Genomic DNA, 23,146 nt, shown 5'->3' on the forward strand with positions numbered 1-23,146 from the left:
GAGGCTCCAAAGTAGGCAGATTTCAGCGACTGCCCAGTAGCAATCACATCACTTTGCAGCACTAAGTTAAAACAATTTTTGCTGCAATAATTTTATGAGAGACTCAAAGAGCAACCGAACCCAGTAGGCAACCGTACTTTAAGGACATAGGGCCGCTGTAATATTCAATGCAGCACAGCAGATGATGCAGCAGAACGATAACAACGTCTCAGAGACGATGTGACTTCCCTCACACTATCAGGAAATGAACTGCGCTGCATTCTAAAGGCAACATCATTCAAAATATCTAAAAGGATGGTGCTTTACCAAAATTCTAAGGGCTTTGATACTGAATTCGACATTCCACTACCTTCAGATAGAAACAGAAATGCTTATCCATCGGTTACGACCGCGAACTGCCTACACAAAAACATTCTTTTGCACAGAACTGGCCGCGCTGAAATACCTCAGTGTGGTTCTGGCTTTGTTGATGAAGACACACATGGCCTTCTAAATCTCCCGAGTCATGAAACTCCAAGAAGCCTACTTAAATAGCATTTAATCACGTTAGAACGTAAACCTGTCAGCTTAAGTAAAGACATTATTAGGCCCGCGGCAAATAAGAGCCATACAAAAGTGCGTTTAATAGCGTTGAAGAAATGTCGTGAGGACAGCGGCATTTTTAGGCGTTATTAACGCACACACAATCTTGTGGTGTTATTTTTATTTGTATGTGATAACATAACTGTATGTTGTATTTACCACTTTTCAAGAGCTAACGAGCACCGGCGCTGCAATCGTGCACTAACATCAACTTTATCATGTTAATATATTTAAAAGAAACAGTAGATTGGAAGAAGGAGACGGGTCTTAAGACGTAGTCGCGACGCGATCCTCGGCTCCGGTGTGAAAGAAAGCAAGGGAAAAAAATGTCGCTTGGGCACACTAGCCGAGGCAGAAGGTTCAGAGTGCCTACGTTGGCAATGGAGCTCGCCTCCTGGCACCATGGAAAAGCGACATTTCGGTTACTCCCTTTATCCTATAATAATCAACCAATTTGAAAATTTCTTGCGGTCGAACGTTCCACAAGTGGCAGCCCACAACTTCCAGGGCACAGCCAATATTTGAGACGAGGAGCAGCGAGGAGGCCCCTTAATAGGCATAAGCGTTCGGTCGCATACCTGGCGGCAGTACGGCGACGCTGATTGCGCATGCGCCGGCGATGCCGTACACGGCGAGCATGGTCCAACGCCGGCGGCACCACCGGATGGCCGCGTAGCAGATGACGACAACGGGTAGCTCGGCGACCGCGGCGAGGACGAACGTCAGGTACGGGTCACCGCCTAGGTTGGTCACCGAGAGCTGCAGGCCGTAGAAGATCATGCCGCTCGCCGCACTGCGAGGAGACAAGCATGGATTGGTCATATAAGTGGCTACTTCCTCCGTGGTGCTGCAGGCTACGCGCTGCCTCGTTCCAGATTTAAAGGCACAATAAAAATTGGTGGCGCATCCATTCTTAGACCATGAATGGCGATGTTATTGCGATTACCTGTCGTTCTTGTGGTGGGTTTCTAATTTGTGTTGATATGTTGTATATGTTATGAGGATTCTTAATCGCCACATCAGCAGACACACGAAGGGGCACTCTTTCTGACAGCCTCAATTACGAAAAAATTACGGCAGCGCTCGTCTCCCGAGGACTCTCGACGGTAACGCGATTAGCTTTCCTGCAGTGCACCGACACATCACATTAATGAAGTCAAGTTTGTTTAACATGCGTACTTGTCATTCTGAGACCTGCGTTTTCTTTGGTTATGTGTGGCATGATCCAGTTTCCTCCCATGTCGCTATGGCACTCGCTTCCCAGAGTAACGCTTAAGCATGGTGGCATGACGACATCGCAACGACTGTATGACACCAATGCACTAACTACTATGGAATGGAAAAGAAGGAATGACGTCGATGGAACGACAACTGCAGTAGCATGACAATAGCATGATAACAATGAGATAATTATTCTTTGAAATAATAACTTTGGTGCAACGACGACAAGGTGACGACGCCGACATGAGGACAATTGGATGTATGACGGCTTGGCGTGATGACGATAACCTGACAAGTACGGCACGGCGACGTTATATGACGACAAATGAATGATAGCGGATGTCTGAAGACGACGCCACGACGACGATGGCATGACCCACGGCGGCATAATCACGACCGAATAGTGGCCTCAAAATTATGATTGAATGAATAAGAATAATTGATATCGATGGAACAACGAACGCAGCATGACGATGACGCGTGGATGATAATGGGATGAAATTACTGAAGTGACGGCACTGGTAAAATGACAGCGACAACGACATGACAACGACATGACAATGGTATGAAGACGACTGTTTGACGACGACGGCATGATGAAAGTTTATCATGTAGTTAGAGTAATCTAGACAGAACGACCGCGACACCATCACGAACACGGCATGACGGCGAATGCATGATGACGACACGCGGACGACGATGGCGTGACAATGCTATGAGGACAATCGGATGACGATGAGTGTATGACGACAATGGTATAACGATGACTGTATCATGAAGCTTATAGGATGACGATGGTGACGACGACGGGTTGGCGACGACTGCATAACGAGAGGTTGTTCACGACACTAGAATGACGATGTCGCAACGAGGACGACGGAATCACCACCACAACATGACTAGTGGTCCAAGCTATTAGTCAACTTGCCCCACCGGGTAGGCGTAGAAGCCATGACGACAACGGCATAGCGAGAGACACGTGACAAAGATGGAACGACAATGACGGCATCAGAACAACGAGCATATACATAGTGAACGAAGCTGTTAGACAATTTCGCTCTCTTGGTCGGCGTAAGGGGCCAGATAGATAGGAAAGATAGATAAGCTCAGAACGTCGGAAATAGACGAAGAATGCTGATCGCATTTGTATTGATTAAGAAAGGTGTCAGGCAGACGACACACTCTCTTCCATGTACTTCACTGCATACTTAAAAGATTTATTGAAGCGGTTAAACTGGTATGGGGATTAGAAATGATGTTCAACATGGACCATCTCAGCAACCTACGTTTGCAGATGACACTATCCTCATTATTGATTCTGGAGAAGACTTGCAAGAAATGATCGAGAATGTTAGACGTCAAAGTGCAGGAGTAGGTCTGAATATTAAAACAAAAAGTATATGGTAATGTTCGATGTTCTCATGATAGAACAAGATTTGGTAATACTCTGTCAGCCTCCACAATTGCTAGAAGAATACCTTTATCTAGACAGGCCACTTAGTCAAGGAGATTCGGATCACAAAGAAACACAGAGAAGGTTAAAAAGGGAGATAAATTGCATAAGGCGAATATTGCCAAGTAATCACAGGCAGGTTACCGCTATCCTTGAACAGTGTGACTGTACCCGCGGCATTGAACTTAGACGAGCGTTCACCAGTACGCAAGGTCGCCTGGACACTGACCATTATCCGCTCTAAACATATTAGTATGTCCATCTCGTAAGCCATCGGATCAACATCAACAAAGACAATTCTATATACACTTTTTTAAGCTCTACGGACCTGCAAGAATGCTTGTAGCGAGAATTCGTATTCATTGTGTGGTGCATGTGCTGTGATTATGTGCAGTGGCCGTGACTAGTTGCGATTGTGCGTCTATGCTCTCTGTCTCGCTCTCTGTACTTTCTTCTTACCTCTCCCTCTGCCATTCCCCAGTGCACGGTAGAAAACCAAGTTTTCCGCTCTGGTTAAGCTCCCTGCCTTCCGCCTTTCTTTTGTTTCACTCTCTTGGACCAGAAAAGCGTACAATTTTCCGTATACCGCGAACTTCTGTTATAGGATAGTAATGACGTGTCACTTACGAAGCGTAGACCAGAATGCAGGTGTAGAGGAACACCCTCCGACTCCTCACAAGGTCCAAGCAGCCGGCGTTCTTCTTCGCCGCTTGCTCTTGCTGAAAAGTTGCGCAGAAATACAGGGAGCTGAAGAACAAGGTCGTCTGATTTAAGGAACGTAAGACAGCTTCATCTCAATGCACCCTGTTATTAGGAAATGAAACGGAACACAAATTGAAGGGTGTGAAGGGTTTTGGAAAGGCAGGAAGGTCAGCATGATACACGTCTGGTTAAGGGACGGAATGAAAGAACGTGGATGCAATAATGATCGTGTTCTCATCCTAAAATACACATTGAGACAACCGCAGTAACCCCGAGCTCTGTCGACCACAGCTCCGACCTCACAGCTAAATATGAAGGACAACAAGGTATTCCTAAGCGTTACAGCTTTTGAGGTCGTTCGATTCAGTGACTGGTACGGGGCGTCACTTCAATGGACCGTACTCTCGTAAAACGCAATTCTCTGTACTGAGCCGTATGAAAGCGTGAGAACATGATGATTATGATGGTGATTTTTCAGCATTCCTTTTGAAACAGAATGGTCACAAGTAGTCACCAAGCCTCTTTGAATTATTCGGGTATGCTGCATATACTTTTCGTTCAAGAATTTTCGTATACATCACCTTATCTTTTTACTCTTCTTCAAAACGTCGCATGTTCCTTGTGCCACCTGTAACGGCTGCGGTCGTATCAATCTCTTCCCTGCTTTCTTTCCACAAGTACCCCATATGAATCTTTCTTATCTCGACTCTTGACCCGTTGATACTCCGTACACTTTAAATCCGGGTACTTCTGGAAAGTTTACGTTACCTACGGGCCTCATTGGGCTGATAGCTTCGTATTTCATTAGTATGTGCACGGAGATATACGGGTTTTTGCTGCAGCAGACATGATGCCACATCTTAGTTGCGAATATTTGTTCGGGTTTGTTTTAGTCCTTAGCCAACCAACTCGAGCCTCAAATAGTAAGACACTCCGCTTCGTGTTATCGTAAAGATTTTCCCTTCTAATTTCTTCCTCCCCATTCTTGTATATCTCCATGGTATTTTTTTTAATTCCATTCATTGCATCCAATTCACTGTCTCTGTTTCTGTCACTTTCTTCTTGAGGGCTACTGGTCATCTATCGACACTGACAATTACCCTTTACTTGGTTGCCAACTTTCTTGGCCGATTCCTAAATTCTGTGACCACGCTTTTCAGGCACAGATACTTGTGCACTTTAGCCGCCCATTTATTTTCACCCATGTTCCTGAGTCTTGCTTCAAAACTAATTTTTCTCATCCCTTCTTTGACTTCAAAATAGGTCAAGCCCATGTCACCCTACAATGCCTCCTTCGTGGTTTTACCGTGGCCTCCCAAAGCGAAGCGGCCTACGAATCATTGGGTAACTTCGAACCCCGACAATATATCCGATTTTAAGCACACAATGGCATTTGTGAACGTTAGTACTGGCACCATTACTCCTTTTCCAGGTTCCATGCACCAGCTAATATTTATGGCGGTCCCAAAGGGCTCTACGTTTCATTATTGCTGAATTCCGCTTCCATTTTATTTTCAGACTATCTTGTGTAGGTGATGGAGCAAGTCTTTCCTTTGTTTATATACAGGTATGCGGTAGATATCTCACTTGACTATGGGTATGACTTGCTGTTGAATGGGTACCACATTATTACTTGTGTCTTCATTAAAGATCATAATTCCCGATTTCTCTGCGCTAACGTAAGGCCAAGATTTGTCTCCGCGTTGCCGCAGATATTTGCAAGTCTGTGTAAATCTATTGCATCGTCCGCTAGGAGCGCTATGCCGTTCGCATGCATCAGTCCAGGGATTTTCTGTTGCACCCTTTGCTCATTACTCATGTAGGATAAACCAAACCGTAATCCACTGTTTTCCAGTCGTCTTTCTATGCCCTTAACATGAAGCTTAAACCACAATGGAGACGGAGGACATCTTTGCATCAGTCCTTGGTAAATTTACTCCACTTCATTAAGCTTTCGTCGTTCCCATACTATTTGTACTCAGTTGCCCACCTTATATATCTCCCTCACCAGGCCCACAAGATTGTCATCTATACTTTCGTGCTTGGGAATATCCCTTAACAATTCCCTGTTTACCTTGTTGTAGGCTCCCTTACTATCTAGAAATGCTATCCATAAAGGCCTATACTGGCCTACTGAAATTTGTATACACTGAGCTAGTACAAACATGTAAGAGAGGGCTGCAGAGTCATTTTGCGGCTGTGACTACTTGCCTAATGTTCGATGATTTGTATACTTAATGATGCTTTGGAAGAAAAGTAAGAAGCTCCTACAAGAGTATGTGTAAAAGTGCAGAAAAGATGTATATTTAACTGCGGCACCTTCCTATGTGCGTAGGAGTAGCCGGCGTTCTATTAGCGCGCAATCTCCTAATAGACTGTAAAAAAATATACTTATACAGAAATGTCACCTGCAAGATTTTTTTCCTTAGTTGCCCAAGCACCGAGTCAATGTCGTCGACTGGCTGTCCGTTGTCAGCGCAGGCCTTCAGTATGACCTTTCGGGCCGCAGTCATTTTTCCCGTGGCTATCAACCAGCGCGGAGACTCCGGCAAGTACCTGAAATCATTACGCAAATAGGTATATTACACACATCTTTAAAATAGGGGCAAGCTTAGGTCACCCCAGTGGTTAAGATATTGTAATTGCTCATGGCTGAATGCCAACCACCCTTTCTTGGGTTTGCGTTCATGTCAATTTCCCGGCTTGTGTTAGCGTCGCACGCTTGAAACGAATTTGTGGCAGAAGGAACAAAGTCATAAATAATTACAGTACGTGCACTTTGTGACACGCTTAAAACTCTAGCTGAAGTCGCGAAGGCGAGCTCGACCAACACCACCTAGATAGCACAAGGCCTGTGCACTCCTATCCATGACGTCATGCTACCTGGCCCGACTGCCATAGAATCTAATGGGGATGCTCCCGAGTAAGCAACAGTGACTTTGACGTCGCCGCTTTCGTCACACCAGCCTTGGAAATAGAAATTTCGGGCCAAGTACCCTGACGTCATGGAGCGTAGTGAACAGGCCTTGTGCTATCTAGGTGGTGTTGGCTCGACTCAACGCAACTGCAGTCGTCGGACAGAGCATTCCAGATAAGAGTGCACGCCGGCCGGAATCTTTGCACTGTGGTCGTACTAGGCATCGCGTTGAGAACCGATCGTGAAAAGAGCAGCGGTGTCTTGTGGTTAAATATTTGCCATTTACATCCGGTGAGGAGAGGCGATAGCCCACATCATAGTTTGCTTGTTACGAACGCGACGTGTTACTCAGAAATCAGATAAGATTTCGTGCTTGACGGGGAAGCCGTTGATTCCATGTGTGCCGTAACGCACGTCGAGATGTGCATATCACGCATTTTTTTTTTTTACTTGCGACAGCAAGTTTTGCCTAGAATTTGCACTCGTTCGCGTCATGTTGTCTTAATCGTATTGCGTGTTACTTGTCTAATAACGGAAAAAAATATACGACTTAAATATGCGAAGATGCACTAAAATCTAGAAGGCAACAGCCGGTAATTGGCGAGCACGTGCTGGAAGAAGCCGCCATTACATGTTGCCACAGCTAACTCGGAGACTTCACCAACCGCCTAGTATCCTCACCAAGATATCCTGCTATCTGCGCCTCGCTTGCACGAATTCGTCGGCGAGGACCTCAATCGACGATCGGTGAGAGAGAGAGAGAAAGGCAAAGGAAAGACAGGGAGGTTAACCAGAGATTATCTCCGGTTGGCTACCCTGTACTGGGGGAGGGGCAAGGGGACGCGATAGGTGAGAGAGAGAAAGATAAAAAAACCTACACACACACGCACGTACACACAAACTGTTTCTGTGGGCACGGCCACGCAGTCCGGTGAGCAAAAGCATTAGTGTCAGCTGCACCATGAGCACCATCCACCTGACTCTTCTATCGCGAGTCCTTTCAGTCGCAGTTTTACGCGATGGGCATTGAATTGATTGTTCTTTTTTACTCACCATGACCAAACGACGAAGAACAGGAAGGGCACGCTGATGGCGGCCTGCAGGGACCTCCAGTCTTGGAGGAGCCACGCGAATCCCGGAAGCATGATGATGCCGATAGCGAAGCCGACGCTGAAAGCTACGGCCATGGTCGTCCGCTTCTGAGGACCGATCACCTCCATCACTGAAAACGCCGGATTTGCGATCGTTTAACATGGCACGCACACGCGACGTGGCCAAATTAATGCAAATGAGCTGTCGTCCCCTTTTGCGCACGCGATTTTTTCAGTGTCCGGAGTTGTCGACCTTTCTGCGCGAAATTCCTCACGCGGCGAGAACGGGAGACCAGCGACAACCAGGCTGGCGAGGCACGGTGGCCTGCCTGCTCATTAACTTTTCGTTGCGGTTCCCATAGAATAATGCGATCAATCATCAGAAATATCTACAAGAACAGTTTCTCATATTTGTTCCTCTTATCGCTGAAGCGGAGTAGACGAATCTACGCCGGCAATAATCGGGCGTTTCTATCATTTGTTCGCCGCGATCAGTGGATATGGAACGAGAGCGCGTCCTCATCTGCAGTTGTCGCAGTTTCGAAAACACTCTGTACGAAATCGACCCTCGTTCAATGGTCTTAAGAGGAAGCTTTAGCTCGGGTGCTCCTATCTAAATACATGTAAAAGGAGAATTCGTTTTTCTCGGCAACCACTCCACCAAATTTGACGAAGTTTGTTGCATTTAAAAGAAAAACTTGAAATCTGGTGACTGCTGGGTTCGAATTCTCGAGTTAGGTAGTAAATTTTTTCTTAGAAATTGGCAAAAATTGGAAATATTCAAAAGCGAAACTATCAAGTTTACAATTCTGTATCTCAACAATGAAAAATGATAATACAATTCTGTGAATTGGATCTAATAGTACATCCAAAGCGGACAAAATTGGTACGTTACACATGAATACCAAATATTTAGTAATATGGAAATACAGCTTTTGCACAACCCTTGTAACCAACGTAACAAATTCACGTAAGATGTAAATTGACATATCGAATTTGTCCGCTTTGAATAATCTAATGGATGCCGTTTACAGAACCGCGCTATCTGTTCTTGATGCCGAGCTATGAATTTGTAAACTTCGTGTTTCTATTTTTTTCAAACTGTCGAATATTTGAAAATTCTTTTAACAAAATTCAGACCCGAAATCAAAATTTCGCTTGCAGCAGTCACCAGAATTTAACTTTCTCTCTCATATGCAACAAATTCCATTAAAATCGGTCCAGAGGTTATCTCAGAAAAACGTTTTTTCGTTTTACATGTATTTGAATAGGCCGCGTCGGAGTTGGGCCCGAGCTAAAGCTTCCTCTTCAGAGAGATGGTCAAGAGCCCTATTTTCCTGTACTACATGCAAAGTGGCTGGATATACTACTTAAATGGAGATGGCGCACCTACAACGTCGAATGAGTGCCTGCAATGGCGCTTACGAGGCAGACGAAGATGATCCCAAAGAATCTATGCGACCAGCAGCTCTTCTTCCAACAGCTCTGTTTCCGCAACTCTTACGATGAGCTCTCAGTACCAGCCGCTCTTCTTCCGGCTCTTCTAGGGTTATGAACCGAGCTGGCGTTTCATTGTTCAATCTGTTCCAGGCAACACGTTTTTTTTTTGTACCTTTTACAATCTCGATCTCAGTGATGGGTTCTCACCACACAATTGCTTCGTTGATCATTACACCCCCCCCCCCCACCCCCCTAAAACACTTAGGTCACCGTCTCGACGACGGCAAGCTACAATCTACGTTGATAATTAAGTGTAGTCCCTCTAACAGACTTAATTTGCGTGTCTACTGATTAGCTTGTTTGCTCGCTTCATTGGTCTGTCAGTTAGTCGGTCGTCCATTTGGCTGGCTGGCTGGCTGGCTGGCTGGCTGGCTGGCTGGCTGGCTGTCTGGCTGGCTGGCTGGCTGGCTGGCTGGCTGGCTGGCTGGCTGGCTGGCTGGCTGGCTGGCTGGCTGGCTGGCTGCCTAACTAGCTTCCTTGTTTGTTAGATAGCTATCGTTAGTTTGGTTCACTGACCTTCGAAGAGTATACACTTATGCAGACGGAGAGTCCATGTCTATGGTTTTGTTTATGAAATAACCATTGCGTTAGCCCACTTGTGTTTTTCTTGGCTAACATTGAGCGCTTGCGTATGCAGGTGAAGGGAGCTCAGAAGTAAGCCTGGGAGCGTTGGTGAGAGTGGGAAGCGGAAGGTCCGACAGCGTTAAGCAGAAGGACCAACTGCGTTAAGCAGAAGTTCTGACAGCATTATGCAGAAGTTCTGACAGCGTTAAGCAGAAGTTCCGACAGCATTAAGCAGAAGTTCCGACAGCATTAAGCAGAAGTTCCGACAGCGTTAAGCAGAAGTTCCGACAGCGTTAAGCAGAAATTCCAACAGCGTTCTCTCGTACAACCCCCACCAGGAGCCCATGTCAATGCGGGAGAAACTTGGAAGCGGACTCACGAAGGCAAAAAGATGCGGTCTGTCCCAGTCCGAAGCCGAGGCCCAGAAGGCCCCTGAAGAGCACCAGAAGCGAGAACCACGGGGACACCGCGACGCAGACGCTGCCAACGAGGCTGGTCACGTAGCCAGCGATCACCATGGGTCGTCGTCCGAGCCTACAGAACGGCGGCAAACCAAAACTCCCCCTTAGACAAGAGCACTTCAACGATTTTCGAGGGCACGTTTTCACAAGGTGCTTGTACGGGCTAGCTCGTAATTATGAGATTTCAAGCACTAGTGGGCGAAACGACGGCAAGAAATCAGGGAGGTCACGAAAGTTCACATTGCAACCTAACGCCTCGCATTTCTCTTGGTGGCGCGAATGGAGTTTATGGTAAGTCACAGGTGAAAAAAGAAGACGAGAGAGAGACAAAAAGGAAGGAAAGACAGGGAGGTTAGCCAGTGTAAATACCGGCTGGCTACCCTGTGCTGGAAAAAGGGGTTAAGAGAAAAAGAAGAAAAGCAAAAATGCTCATTAAGAAAAATACAAAACGTCAATGAAACTTCATAGCTGGCAGCTGAAAAACGCAAGGATAAAAAATAAAATGAACCTGAAAGCAAAGTATATTATTTTTTTACATAAAGGTGTGTGCCTGCGTTTTTGTTAGTGGTGTTGTTGTGTGCGTGAATTTATTCGTGCGTTCCCATTGTATGCAAGTATGTGTGTGCAACCACGGTACCTTTGGGAGAAATGCGCGACGACGGGCTAGTATGTTCACCAAGGATTGTCACAATAAAGAAATGTCAGAAAAAAACAAAACAGAATTGTATCTACAGAATGCGTTTGCTTGTTTCCCGAGAAGGCCCTCATATATGATGACTCACTTGGGGTACACGCCCGTTAACTTTGACATTGTCCAAACGTTTATTCGTAATGTGTCTATTAGCGGACCATTCGCGCGAGACCCTCATTTATTTATTTATTTATTTATAATCTTTATTTATAGATACTGCGATCTGAAATCAGATGATAGCCGGGTGGGTATACATAGAAATATGCCAGCATGTAAACACATACAAAATTCATCAGATATGCAGGCATTTTCAAACATTGGTGAAGAATACATGACATACAAGCAAATAAACCACACAAATTCACAACATTTGCAAGCATTTTTCACACAAAGTTATAAGGAATTCTGGGTAACAATATCAGAATTAAGATTACTCCAGTCTGCTATTGTCCTAGGACAAAAAGAATATTTGAAACAGTTGTTCCGTGCGTTGATGGGGGCTATTGATAAAGCATGCCTTCGTCTCGTGTTATAACCTGATGAGTAAGTATAGAACTTGGAAGTGTTAACCTTCCAATGGCCGTTTACAAGTTGAAAGAGGAACTTTAATCAACAGATACGGTTGCGCACAGTCACCGGGGGTAATCGACTGTGTCTTACGAGCTCACCAACAGACGCACGGCCGTATGAATTAAAAACAAACCTAATTACCTTATGCTTTACACGTTCCAGTTTTTTAACATTGGTTAAAGTGAATGGGTCCCAAATAATTACGGCGTATTCAAACAACGGACGAATGTAGGAATTGTACGCCTGTAAACGAACACTGGACGTAGATGATTTCAGTGAGCACCTCAAGAAAAACCGTTTAGGCAAAGAATTTGCAACAACAGCATCTATGTGCTTCGTCCAGGAAAGCTCATTGGTTATCCACAGGCCCAAATATTTGTACTCTCTTACCTCTGATAGAGATACGTTGTCAATATTATACGCAAATTGAAGAGGTTCTTTCTTATGTGTGATTCTCATAAAAACAGTTTTTTTCAATATTAATAGACATTTGCCATTGTTCGCACCAAGCAGTGACTTTTGCCAGGTCATTATTTAGACGCACCTGATCATGAACAGAATATATCTTTTCGTGCAAAATACAGTTATCTGCGTAAAGTTTCACGGAAACTGAAAGTTCTGCGACTGTGTCATTTATAAATAACTGAAATAAACGTGGTCCCAAAACGGATCCCTGGGGGACTCCAGACGCAACCTCTGCATTGTTAGAAATATTGTTTAACGTGACGAATTGGTGTCTGTTAGTAAGACAGGCTGTAATCCAAGTAAGAATCTGTTCATTTTTTATATAATGCCCTAATTTATGAATTAATTTGTTATGTGACACCTTGTCAAATGCTTTACGAAAATCTATGCACACAATATCTGTTTGCTTCCCTTCATTAATCGCCTGTGCGAGATCGTGAACAGTCTCAACTAATTGAGTACATGTAGAAAATATATGTCTGAAACCATGTTGGACATCTGTAAGTACCTTGTGCTCTTCTAAGAAACCTAATATACGTTTATGAATTATATGCTCTAAACTTTTGCGTGGTGTAGATGTAAGAGATACTGGTCGGTAATTCTCTATGTGTGTTTTTTCCCGGATTTATGTGAAGGTGGGATTTCGACCGTCCTCCAGTCCTCCGGCAAGGAACAGTCGCGTAAAGATCTGGTGAATACGACATACAGGTACTTAGCACACCATTCCGCATAACGCTTAAAAAACGCATTTTGTATATCATCTGGTCCTGGTGACTATTTAGTATCAACGTTCAATGGCAAATTAAAAACGCCGCTCTCAGAAATAACAACGTCAGATATAACAGGAAGCGATATGGAAAAGTTGGGAAGGCAATTACCCTTATCTTTGGTAAATACCGACTGGAAGAATTTGTTAAAAGCAGTACAAACGACAGTCTCGTCACTTACACGTTTGCCGTCTATCATGAACCCACTGGCGGAAGAAGATTTAGGCGTGATTTGGAGCCAGAATCTCTCGGGAGACGTTTTAATAAACGAAGGCAGGGTCGTCCTGTTATATTTTTCTTTGTCGCAAATTATTTTCTGTTTTAGTTGTTCTGAAGTGCCTTCTACAATAAATTTTAAAGTTACATTTGTTCTTGATTTCGCTTTCAACCTTTTAAGCCTTCGCTGTAAGCGTAACGTCGCACGACCAATCCATGGGTTACGGTGCACAGAAGATTTTGCAATTTTGGGAGCGAAACGGCGGATACAATCAGAGACAATTCTCCTAAAGGAAATCCATAAGTCATTTATATTGCAAGTGCTGTTTCTGAAGTCATCGAAGCAGAATGCAAGCATATCCAGAATATATTCATCATCAGCACGAGAAAAACTGGGAAACAAAGGAACACCGTTTTTTGCGATCAGTGTAGACATTTGAAAAGTTCAACAGGGCAGCTTTGTGATCAGAAATGCCGTTTGTGACTTCACAGGTTATCGCATTACCGATGGAGCCACTTACAAAAAATAAGTCTAGAATTGAGCCTACGACTCCCTGTACTCTCGTGAAATTATTTACCATTTGCAGTAAACCAAACGTGAATACAATATCAAAGATCCTCTTATCAATGCTGTGAGCAGAATGCAATGAAATGGTGTGCCAATCAAAGTTTGGCAAATTAAAGTCCCCTGCCAGTAGTATTCTGTCATCTGATTTTACATGGCAGTGCATATATTCCCTTAAGTTTTCTAGTGCCGCAACAGAAGAACTTGGAGGCCTATAAAAACGCCAAGGATGAAGCGGACCTTGTTGATGTATGCTTTGCAAAAGACAGCTTCACTATCTTGCGCATCGGGCATACTAAAAAGTTGTATTGATGATTTGTACAAAATGGCCTCTCCTCCACCTCTTCTGTTGCGGTCACCCCGAAAGACCTTATAGCCCTTAGGAATAAACTCAGTGTCAAATATTTCACTGCTAGTAAGCATGGCAACGTCTGCGTCATGCAAGAACAGCATGCTCTCAAGTTTTGCAGCTTTATTGACGACGCTACGACAGTTTATGTTCAAGATTTTGAATGCAGGACTGGTCTCTTTGTGGTGTCATTTATGGTTCTTCGGGATTGTATATCGTTTGTTTTGTGCATTATCCCATCCAAACATATCACCGTTAATGCTTAACTTATCACAAACCAGCTTAACTTTAGCACCATTATCCTTTTCGTGTGATGCGCTTTCCCATAATTTCTTTCTGACATCACGAATTCTTTTCGAGTAGCCTTCGCTGATTGAATATTCTGAACCTTTCAATTTCGGCAGTGCCTTCATTATTAAAGTCTTATCTCGGTAGTCATGTAGATTTATGATGACAGGACGATTCCTGCTTGATTTCCTACCTATTCGGTGGCATCTTTGCTTGCTCTTTATCGTAACTACAAGTTTTTCGCTAAGAAGGTCCTTTGTTATTTTGTCCGTATGTTCCGTCTCTGTTTCCCTTTCCTCTTCTTTTATGCCGTAAATAAGTAAGCAATTTCTACGCCTTCTATTTTCCAAGTAGTCGGTTTTAATTAACAGGTGTGACACAGTGGCTTCCAGTTTATGAGTAGTTGACCTCATATGCTCTACTTCTGCTTTTACGGTGTAGATAGTTGCCACCACGTCTTCCAAATTTTTTATTCTCTCGGTCCAACCATCTATTTTTTCCTCAAAAGAGCCCTGTTTTGCAAGGATGTCGCTGACCGTTTACCCCCCTATCAGCGTCATTCCCCCCTTTCGTGACGTACTCCACGCCCGTTGCTTTGACATGCACTAACCCAGTAATGCTGTCGTAATCTGAGAGGGAAGGCTCTGCGCAGTTATCCCTCTTCTCTTCGCCACGATGGGAAGGCTTAACGCTGTGGACGGATTCTGCGACGATCACTTTCGGCGACACTATCGGCTCGGCCTTCAAGCGCGCGCTGATTGGCTGCTTCAGCCACACCGGATTAGCTGATTGGCTGGTTGAGCACTACGTCACGCGAAGGCGATAGTACCACCGAAAGTGATCGTCGCAATGCGTCCCCTCGAGAATACTAACCTGTCTCCCAGTGATGACACCAGCGTGCCGACGAGCATTCCGCTCATGGTGGCCGTCTGCACCAGGCTTCTCGTCCATGCTCGATCACACACCAGATCCCACTGCATTTAAGATTCAGCCATCACTCGATACATTGGTAAAACTCTGTACACCACAATCAATTCACCCCACCTTAAGAGGAAGCCTTAACTCGGGGCCTACCTCTGATATCCTTATTCAAATACATGCGAAACGCTGAAACACCTATATGAGAAAGCCGCTCGCACCTTTTGAGTGAAAATTGTGGAAGATGAGAGAGAATGGTTAATTCTAGTGACTATAGAAAGCGAAATCTTAATTTAGGGCCTCAATTCTTTAAGCTCCCCAAAATCAATCACAATTCATTAATATGCACCTAAATATTCATGCAACCTAACAAAAGCGACATCTTACACAGCGCTCTGAAATATACAGTAACTTCTGCAAACCCCTCGTAAGCATTTTAACATTGTCACGTAAGCTTAAAGCTGTATCTCACTCTCCTTCACCTGGGATTAAAAGATTCAGCTTACAAAACTGTGTTATCTGTCTTTTGTACCGAGTATTGTAAATATTGAGCCGTTTTTTTTTTTTTTTGCCACGCCACTTTTTAACAATTACAGTAAACACTTTAAGGCCCCAAATTAAAGTTCTGCTACATAGCTTCACTAGAATTAAGTTTATCTCTTAAGTGCAACGACTTTCCGGGAAATCAGTCCAGCACTTCTCTCGTAAAAGGATTTCTGCGCTTTACGGGTATTTCCATGGGGAAATCAGAATTCGCCCCGACCTAAAGCTTCCTCGACAATGAAAACTCTAACTTCTATCTAAATACATGGAACGGAGAAATCGTTTTTCTCGGCAACCACTGGATCCAATTTAAAAGAAAATAATGAAACGTGGTCACTGTTCGAAGCAGATCTTTAACTTAACCTGTGGACTTTCTTAATGAAAAATGTTGGGAAGTGGAGATTTACAAATGAACAAACTATAGAGTTGACAACTCCGTAACTGAGCAATATATAAATATATCACAATTGCGTAAACTGCACGTCATAACGCGCCTATACAACACAGAAAATACATGTATTGTGCACCGCTCTGGAAATTACCACTACTATGTGAGTATAACCGCTCCAAAGCCCATGTAAACGTCGTGGTGAATTAACTTAAGCTGTAAATTTGCATATCAGTTTTGTCCGCTTTAGCAGATCTAGCGGATGCAGTTTACGGAACTGCGATATCTGTTTTTGGTTCACAGTTACCAACTTTCAAAACTCGTGCTTTCATTGTTTGTTTGTTTGTTCGTCTGTTTGTTCGTCTGTTTGTTCGTCTGTTTGTTCGTCTGTTTGTTTGTTCGTCTGTTTGTTTGTTCGTCTGTTTGTTTGTTTGTTCGTCTGTTTGTTTGTTTGTTCGTCTGTTTGTTTGTTCGTCTGTTTGTTTGCTTGTTTGTTTGTTTGTTTGCTTGTTTGTTTGTTTGCTTGTTTGCTTGTTTGCTTGTTTGTTTGTTTGTTTGCTTGTTTGTTTGTTTGTTTGTTTGTTTGTTTGTTTGTTTGTTTGTTTGTTTGTTTGTTTGTTTGTTTGTTTGTTTGTTTGTTTGTTTGTTTGTTTGTTTGTTTGTTTGTTTGTTTGTTTGTTTACTCATCGATTTTCGCAAACAATTTCAAGCAATAAATTAAATTATGTTTCCTACAGTCTCTCGAATATATCTATCACTCAGACGCAGCAAATTTCTTTCAGATCAGTCCACCGGCTGTCCCATAAAAGAATTTCTGCGTTTTACGTGTATTTTAAAAGACAAATTGTAGTTGGCTATTTCATACCCTCGCTGTGGAGCCCATTAATGAATGGGGTCGAGGACATACGAATGTGCAGCTCGCATCAACATGTCATTTCTAGGCTAGAAGTGTGGCATTATATTTATTGAAAATGTTTTACAGCGCAGATGACTACCATCACCAAGTAAACATGCGCTTCAACGTCCCATAAAACAGTTCACTGCACTCCATACTGTGTATGCGGCCAGGAACATGCTTATGCGACACACTATAGCATTACACGAATCGGAAAACCGCAGTCCAGGAGTTTCACTTACCCAGAGAGAGTGAAATGAACAGAAGTATCGAGAGCGAAAAAAAAAGCAATGTTTTCTCGAAGTAAACTCAAGGCAACCCTAATGGTGAACAGCAGTACTTACAAGGAGAAGGAGGAGGAGGAAAAGGAAGGAAGGAAAGATAGGGAGGTCAACCAGACGTACGTGCGGTTTGCTACCTTAAACAGGGGAAGGGATTCAGTAATTGCAAGAATGTACCACGTACAAGCGTCGTACCACAAAGCTGAACGCATACACCATACACCAGCGACAAAAAGAGCGTATATGCGCAAGACGTCGTAAATGTTAACATTGAAACTAGGCACCAATATTTGCCGTCGCATGACTCCTTTTGAGAGAATGCAGTCCATCAATGACGACTTTTTCCACCGGAAAGGTCTTCGAGTGGAATACGGCCCCCGATCAGGGCAAGTTTGGATGGCGAGCAATCGCTGTCGCGGCTGATCACGGTCGCTTCAACAAGTCCGACGCATTATAAAAGCGCAGATATTTCTTCCTACTTCCGCGTGTTGAGAACATAGCCGACTGTGGAGCACATATACTGCAGAAACAGCTACCGTATAGGCTCGCGTAAGGGCCGCATTGTTTTGCACAATTTTACGAGATCCGGCCCTGAGACGGGGCAATACCTTTTGGTCAAAATGGAGTTGGCGCAGCCGGCGACTTGTGCATCACGGATCCATTCAATCAAAGCTCAACGCGTAGCTCTCGCCATCTGGTAGCGGCATGTGGAAGTACGCAGGGGGCGAAAATTTGCCGATGCTCGCACGCGACATCGGTGCACAGGACACGAGTGCTGCGCTTTCAGAATTTTTTTTTCTCAAAATTTTGGGCTACCAAGTTGGGGGAGCAGCCCTTAGTGCGGCTCTTAGACGAGTCTATACAGTATTAGGGTCAATTCACTGTAGCGTTTTCTGTGGAAGCGTGTTCTCCAAGAAACTCCAAGGTGCCATCCTATTTCTTACTTTTTCTGCACAAACTCATTCTGAACACATTCTGTGCGACTGTGCTGAATATAATTTTCAGAGACAGTCCCTGGCGTCTGTTCTAGCGCACCTTGACAATAGACCGATGTCAGTTGAAACGATTTTCACATGTCGCCGACAGAATATACCGCAGCTGAAGGCGACGAAGGGAGTACTTCGGTTTTTGAAAGAGACGTGCTTGGACAAGCGGCTGCGACAGTGATGTCACGTACCACGCAAGAGTGACGGACTGTAACTGACGATGTGTGTGCTGTGCTATTTGCTCTCTCTCTCTCTCTCCTCCCCATCTTTCATCCCCCCATCCCGCTCCCATATGGAGTGTAGCAAACCGGTTGAGCTATACTGGTTAACCTCCCTGCCTTTCCTTCTCAACTTTTTCCTCCGTTCCTTCCTTCTGCACAAACTCACTGTGGCATACATGGCAATGATCGAGCAGACGCCGCTGCCCGATCTGCCCATGACGGCGTCAACTGCTTTGCCACTCCTCTTTCGAGAGCCGACGCAGCGAAAAAACTTTCCGCACTTGCGCGTGACTTGACATTAGCTCAATGGAATTCATCCGAGTTCACAAGTGCACTCCTTCATACCCTGGAACCTAATTTACAGCTCCGCATTCCTCCCGAGCTTCCACGACGTGATTGCACCCTTCTAGTCCGTCTGTAGCTTGGAGTAGCATTTTCAAATGCGCACTCTTTTCTTATCGGAATGTCCAACTGCCCACTTTGTGACTTCTGCGGGTTCAATGAAACAATCGCGCACCTTCTTTGTAAGTGCTGTCGTTTCAACCCGCAAAGAGCAAACCTCTCAGCCACCCTAGACAAACTAGACAAGCGCCCAATGACAGAAAACAAGATCCTTGGAAACTGGCCTACGCGAACATCAGCGGCATCCGCTATGAAGGCGCTGATGCGGTACTTAAAGGACACGGCACTTTCTGACCGATTGTTACTACAACTTGTGATGTAGGATTGTATGGTGACACTACGTAACACACAAACGCCTTTGCGGGCTGCGTGACAGTTCCCACAGAAACAGTTTGTGTCTAGTTGCGTGTGTGTGTAGGTTTCTTTTTATCTTTTTATCCTTCTCTCTCTCACCTATCGCATCCCCTCGCCCCTCCTCCAGTACATTGTAGCCAACCGGAGATAATCTCTGGTTAACCTCCTTGTCTTTCCTTTGCCTTTCTCTCTCTCTCTCTCTCTCTCTCTTCTGCAAGAATAAACATTATAGATTTCACTTCTTTCTAGTTAGCAGCACTCGGCTAAAAAGCATGTGCCGCGTAGGGAATTTTTAGCCTCCATTGTAAACGATTCATATTTGTCACATCGGCTAAAACTTACCTTGAAGAGATATCTCAGTGGCACTTGAGCAACTAGCCGATGTCTACCAGATGGCAGGGCACCTGCTTCCCACTTGACATCGCCATATCCCGAGGCAATGTTTAAGCTCATATTTTGGCATTCGCCGTGCACTCTGCCTTTCGCGGCTTTAGAACAGATCGTTTTCATTTCTTCTAGTCACTTGTTCGCGGGTGGCCTTCTCGTGGTTTATCATTGTGTTGCGGGTACCCTATTTATGGCGCGAGATGATTACAAGGATCCAATGTATACGTGGAGTGAATGTGCTTGTCGCCTGTCAGTAGTACACGTGTGCGTATCTTTGATACTCCATTTGTTGATGCTCTTGCATCCACGTCATTATTTATGTGACTAAACCTGGTATAGTCATATCATGAGAAGCCAACAAACACTGACACCAAGGACAACATAGGGGAAATTACTTGTGCTTAATAAATGGAATGAAGAAACGATAAATTAATGGAAATTAAAGTGGATGAAAAAACAACTTGCCGCCGGTGGGAACCGAACCCACAACCTTCGCATTTCGCGTGCGATGCTCTACCAATTGAGCTACCGCGGCGCTGTTTCCCCATCCACTTTCTTGGGTATTTATGTGTACTAGTAAACCCTGGGAATGTTAGCCAGCGCCACCACTCACAGACCTTGGCCAAGGTCTGTGAGTGGTGGCGCTGGCGTTCGAGGCGAACGCCTATCAAGCCGCCCCGGAGAACGCTTCCAAGGGCCTGATTAGGAACATTTCAATGGCCGAGAGCAAGGCAGAGGTCATCGCTAATCTAGTGACGCAGCGCAACCCCGGAATGCTGCACGCCAAGCGCATGGGCAGCAGCATGGACAACATAATCGTTTTGTTCGACGGATTCCGCGTACCGAGATACGTATATTATGAACCTATGCTCGTTAGATGCTCCCTCTACAGGAAGCAGATCGACGTGTGCTACGAGAGTGCGGAAGGCTGGGACACCACGCCGACGTATGCCCCAATCCCAACGACAAGGTTTGCCGTGAATGCGGACGCAACAATCCGTCGCCTGACCATCGATGCGAGCCGCGGTGTCGACTGTGCGGCAAGGGACACTTAACGGGAGACCGCAGGTGCAAGGCGAGATACAAGACCCCATACATTGACAAGCGTCGCCAACTAGAGCGAAAAGGGCAAGAAGAGGAAGAAGCAGCCACAGCGTACGGCAGCGGTTACAACAGCAGCAGCGACTGTCATGGCAACGCCGGCTACTACCTCAATTTTCCAGAGATAGACCGTCATTCAGTCACCGACAACCGCAGAGGACGCTCGACTAGCCGCGGCGGGAAGGGCGACGCGGGAAAATCTCGATCCCGCTCTCGCAACCAGGCACAGAGGCCGAGAAGCACGTCGATGACGCGCGGTGGCGCCGGTCTGGGCATCGCAGCTGTCGGCCACTTCAGCAGCAGCATCCGTGGCAGCAACAACAAGATCACAGGAGCACTGGACAACAGGTGAGCTGAGCGGCTGTCGCCGCTTCTCCCGGCGGCGGAGGCACTCCGGCGGGCCGCCCTGGCGGGCCCGCCGACGGCGGCAGCGGTGGGAACGAGCTCGAGCGAGCGATAGAGCGAGTACTACGACAACGCCTGGAACCATTAGAGTCGATTATTGCCGAGCTTAAACGCGAAAATGCGCTCCTTAGAGAGGAAAATTTCAAATTGAAAGGCGGGGCTCCACAACCGCAGCAACCACAGCAACGTCAAACGACGATGCCGCCGTCCTCGGCGCCTCGATCACCGACTCCATCACGGCCTGAGCCGGCCGGGATGGACACGGAGGGCGAGGGCAGCTCGGTGGAGACGGCGGATGAACGCGATGATCGTCCAGTTACCGCGAAAAGGATCGCACTAGATCCCGCAAGACCGGACACCAAACAGCAATGTGGCCGTTAAGAGAAGCTACAGAAACGAGTAGACAGCATCGAGAAGAGCATCGAGGAATGTTTTACAAAACAGACGGTACATATGAACGAAATATTCAATAACGCGGTAGCTAAGCTATCTGGAGAAATAACACAAATCTTCGCCGCGCAGTTGGCGCGCATAGACGACGTAGAAGCGAGGCTGCCGCCAGCTGCAGGCAGACCAATCAGAACGATGAGCAAGCCGTACGCTAGACAGCAACAACGCAATCAGCAGCAGCAAAACACGCTCACAGACGTAGAGACGCAACCGCAGCAGCAACCAAGTCGCCTCGATGGCGACGGGTGAAATTAAACACAAGCATCACCATGGCTACACACGCAACGAAGCACACTAACACTGGGAAACAACAATACATAATCTGGCAGTGGAACTGCCGGGGCTACAGGAGTAAGTGGGGTAATCTCCAGCAATTCATATGCAGCCGCGAGACGAAACCAGACGTGATCCTTTTACAGGAGACAAACCATCCGGTTAGACTAGCTGGCTACAAAGCCATAGACGTGACCGCGACGGAGAACAGGCAAAGAAGGAAACCGGCAACACCCCGCGTGGCGGGTGGCGCGGGGCCGGGGGCAATGGCGGCGCGCCGGCCGTCTCCCCCGTCACGCCCGTCGCCGGTCGCCGCCGTCCTCCTTCGACGTAACGTCACTGTGGCGCAGCGAGAACTTCCCTGCGTACCTCACGTGTTCGTAGAATTGTTTCCTAAGAGTGGCCGAGGACTCTTCGTCCTTAACGTGTACAGTAAACCCTCGCTGCAGCACCGATTCGGGGACCTGCTGCGGGGCGCGCGCGCGGCTTCCGGCGGCGAGCCTCTACTTGTTGCGGGCGACTTTAACGCGCCCCACGGAGCGTGGGGCTACACCCGAAAAACACCCAAGGGCATACACCTTTGGGAAGACTCGCAAGACCAAAGGCTTGAACTGATCGCGAATCCCGCCGATCCTACACGCAGAGGGAACAGCGTGAGTGCCGACATGCTACCAGACCTTGTGTTTGTTTCGAATGTAACCACAGCGCACTGGCAAAATACGCAGGAAGACTTGGGGAGTGACCACGCGCTGGTCGATATCACGATAGGCACGGGCCCGAGCGGTCGTGGGACTAACCCTCAAGGCAAAGGCCGTAAGCTCTAACTCGTGAAGTGGGACACGTTCCGCAAGAAACGAGAAGAAGCGGGGCGAGGCGACGAGCCGATTACGGACACAGACGAGTGGACCGAGACGCTCAGAAGGGACGTAGACGCAGCAACGAGCGACGTTCCGCCCAAGGCGAACCTCGAAATAATTGGCAGCAGGCTCCTACACATGTGGGACGCAAAGCGAGCCCTCCTAAAGAGATGGAAATGCCAAAGACATAATAAGCCTTTGCGCAAACGCATACCACAGTTATACAGAGACATCGAAGAACACGCACTCCAGGTATGCAGGGCACAATGGGAAGACACGTGCA

At 46.1% G+C, this 23,146-nt stretch overlaps 1 protein-coding gene across 1 annotated transcript in view; it reads right to left on the reverse strand.

Annotated features, from left to right (window-relative positions):
- The window catches only part of LOC126529205 (organic cation transporter protein-like), a 57,604-nt gene that overhangs the window by 19,421 nt on the left and 15,037 nt on the right, over nt 1-23,146 (reverse strand). Inside the window, exons 2-7 of the mRNA XM_050176803.3 lie at nt 15,276-15,376; nt 10,410-10,564; nt 7,929-8,097; nt 6,367-6,514; nt 3,884-3,975; nt 1,161-1,375 (exon numbers count right to left, since the gene is read on the reverse strand). Coding sequence (XP_050032760.1) covers nt 1,161-1,375; nt 3,884-3,975; nt 6,367-6,514; nt 7,929-8,097; nt 10,410-10,564; nt 15,276-15,376 — 880 coding nt within the window. The remainder of the gene's footprint in view (nt 1-1,160; nt 1,376-3,883; nt 3,976-6,366; nt 6,515-7,928; nt 8,098-10,409; nt 10,565-15,275; nt 15,377-23,146) is intronic.

This window comes from Dermacentor andersoni, chromosome 8 (assembly GCF_023375885.2).
Source record: "Dermacentor andersoni chromosome 8, qqDerAnde1_hic_scaffold, whole genome shotgun sequence".
In the NCBI taxonomy this organism is placed as follows: domain Eukaryota; kingdom Metazoa; phylum Arthropoda; class Arachnida; order Ixodida; family Ixodidae; genus Dermacentor; species Dermacentor andersoni.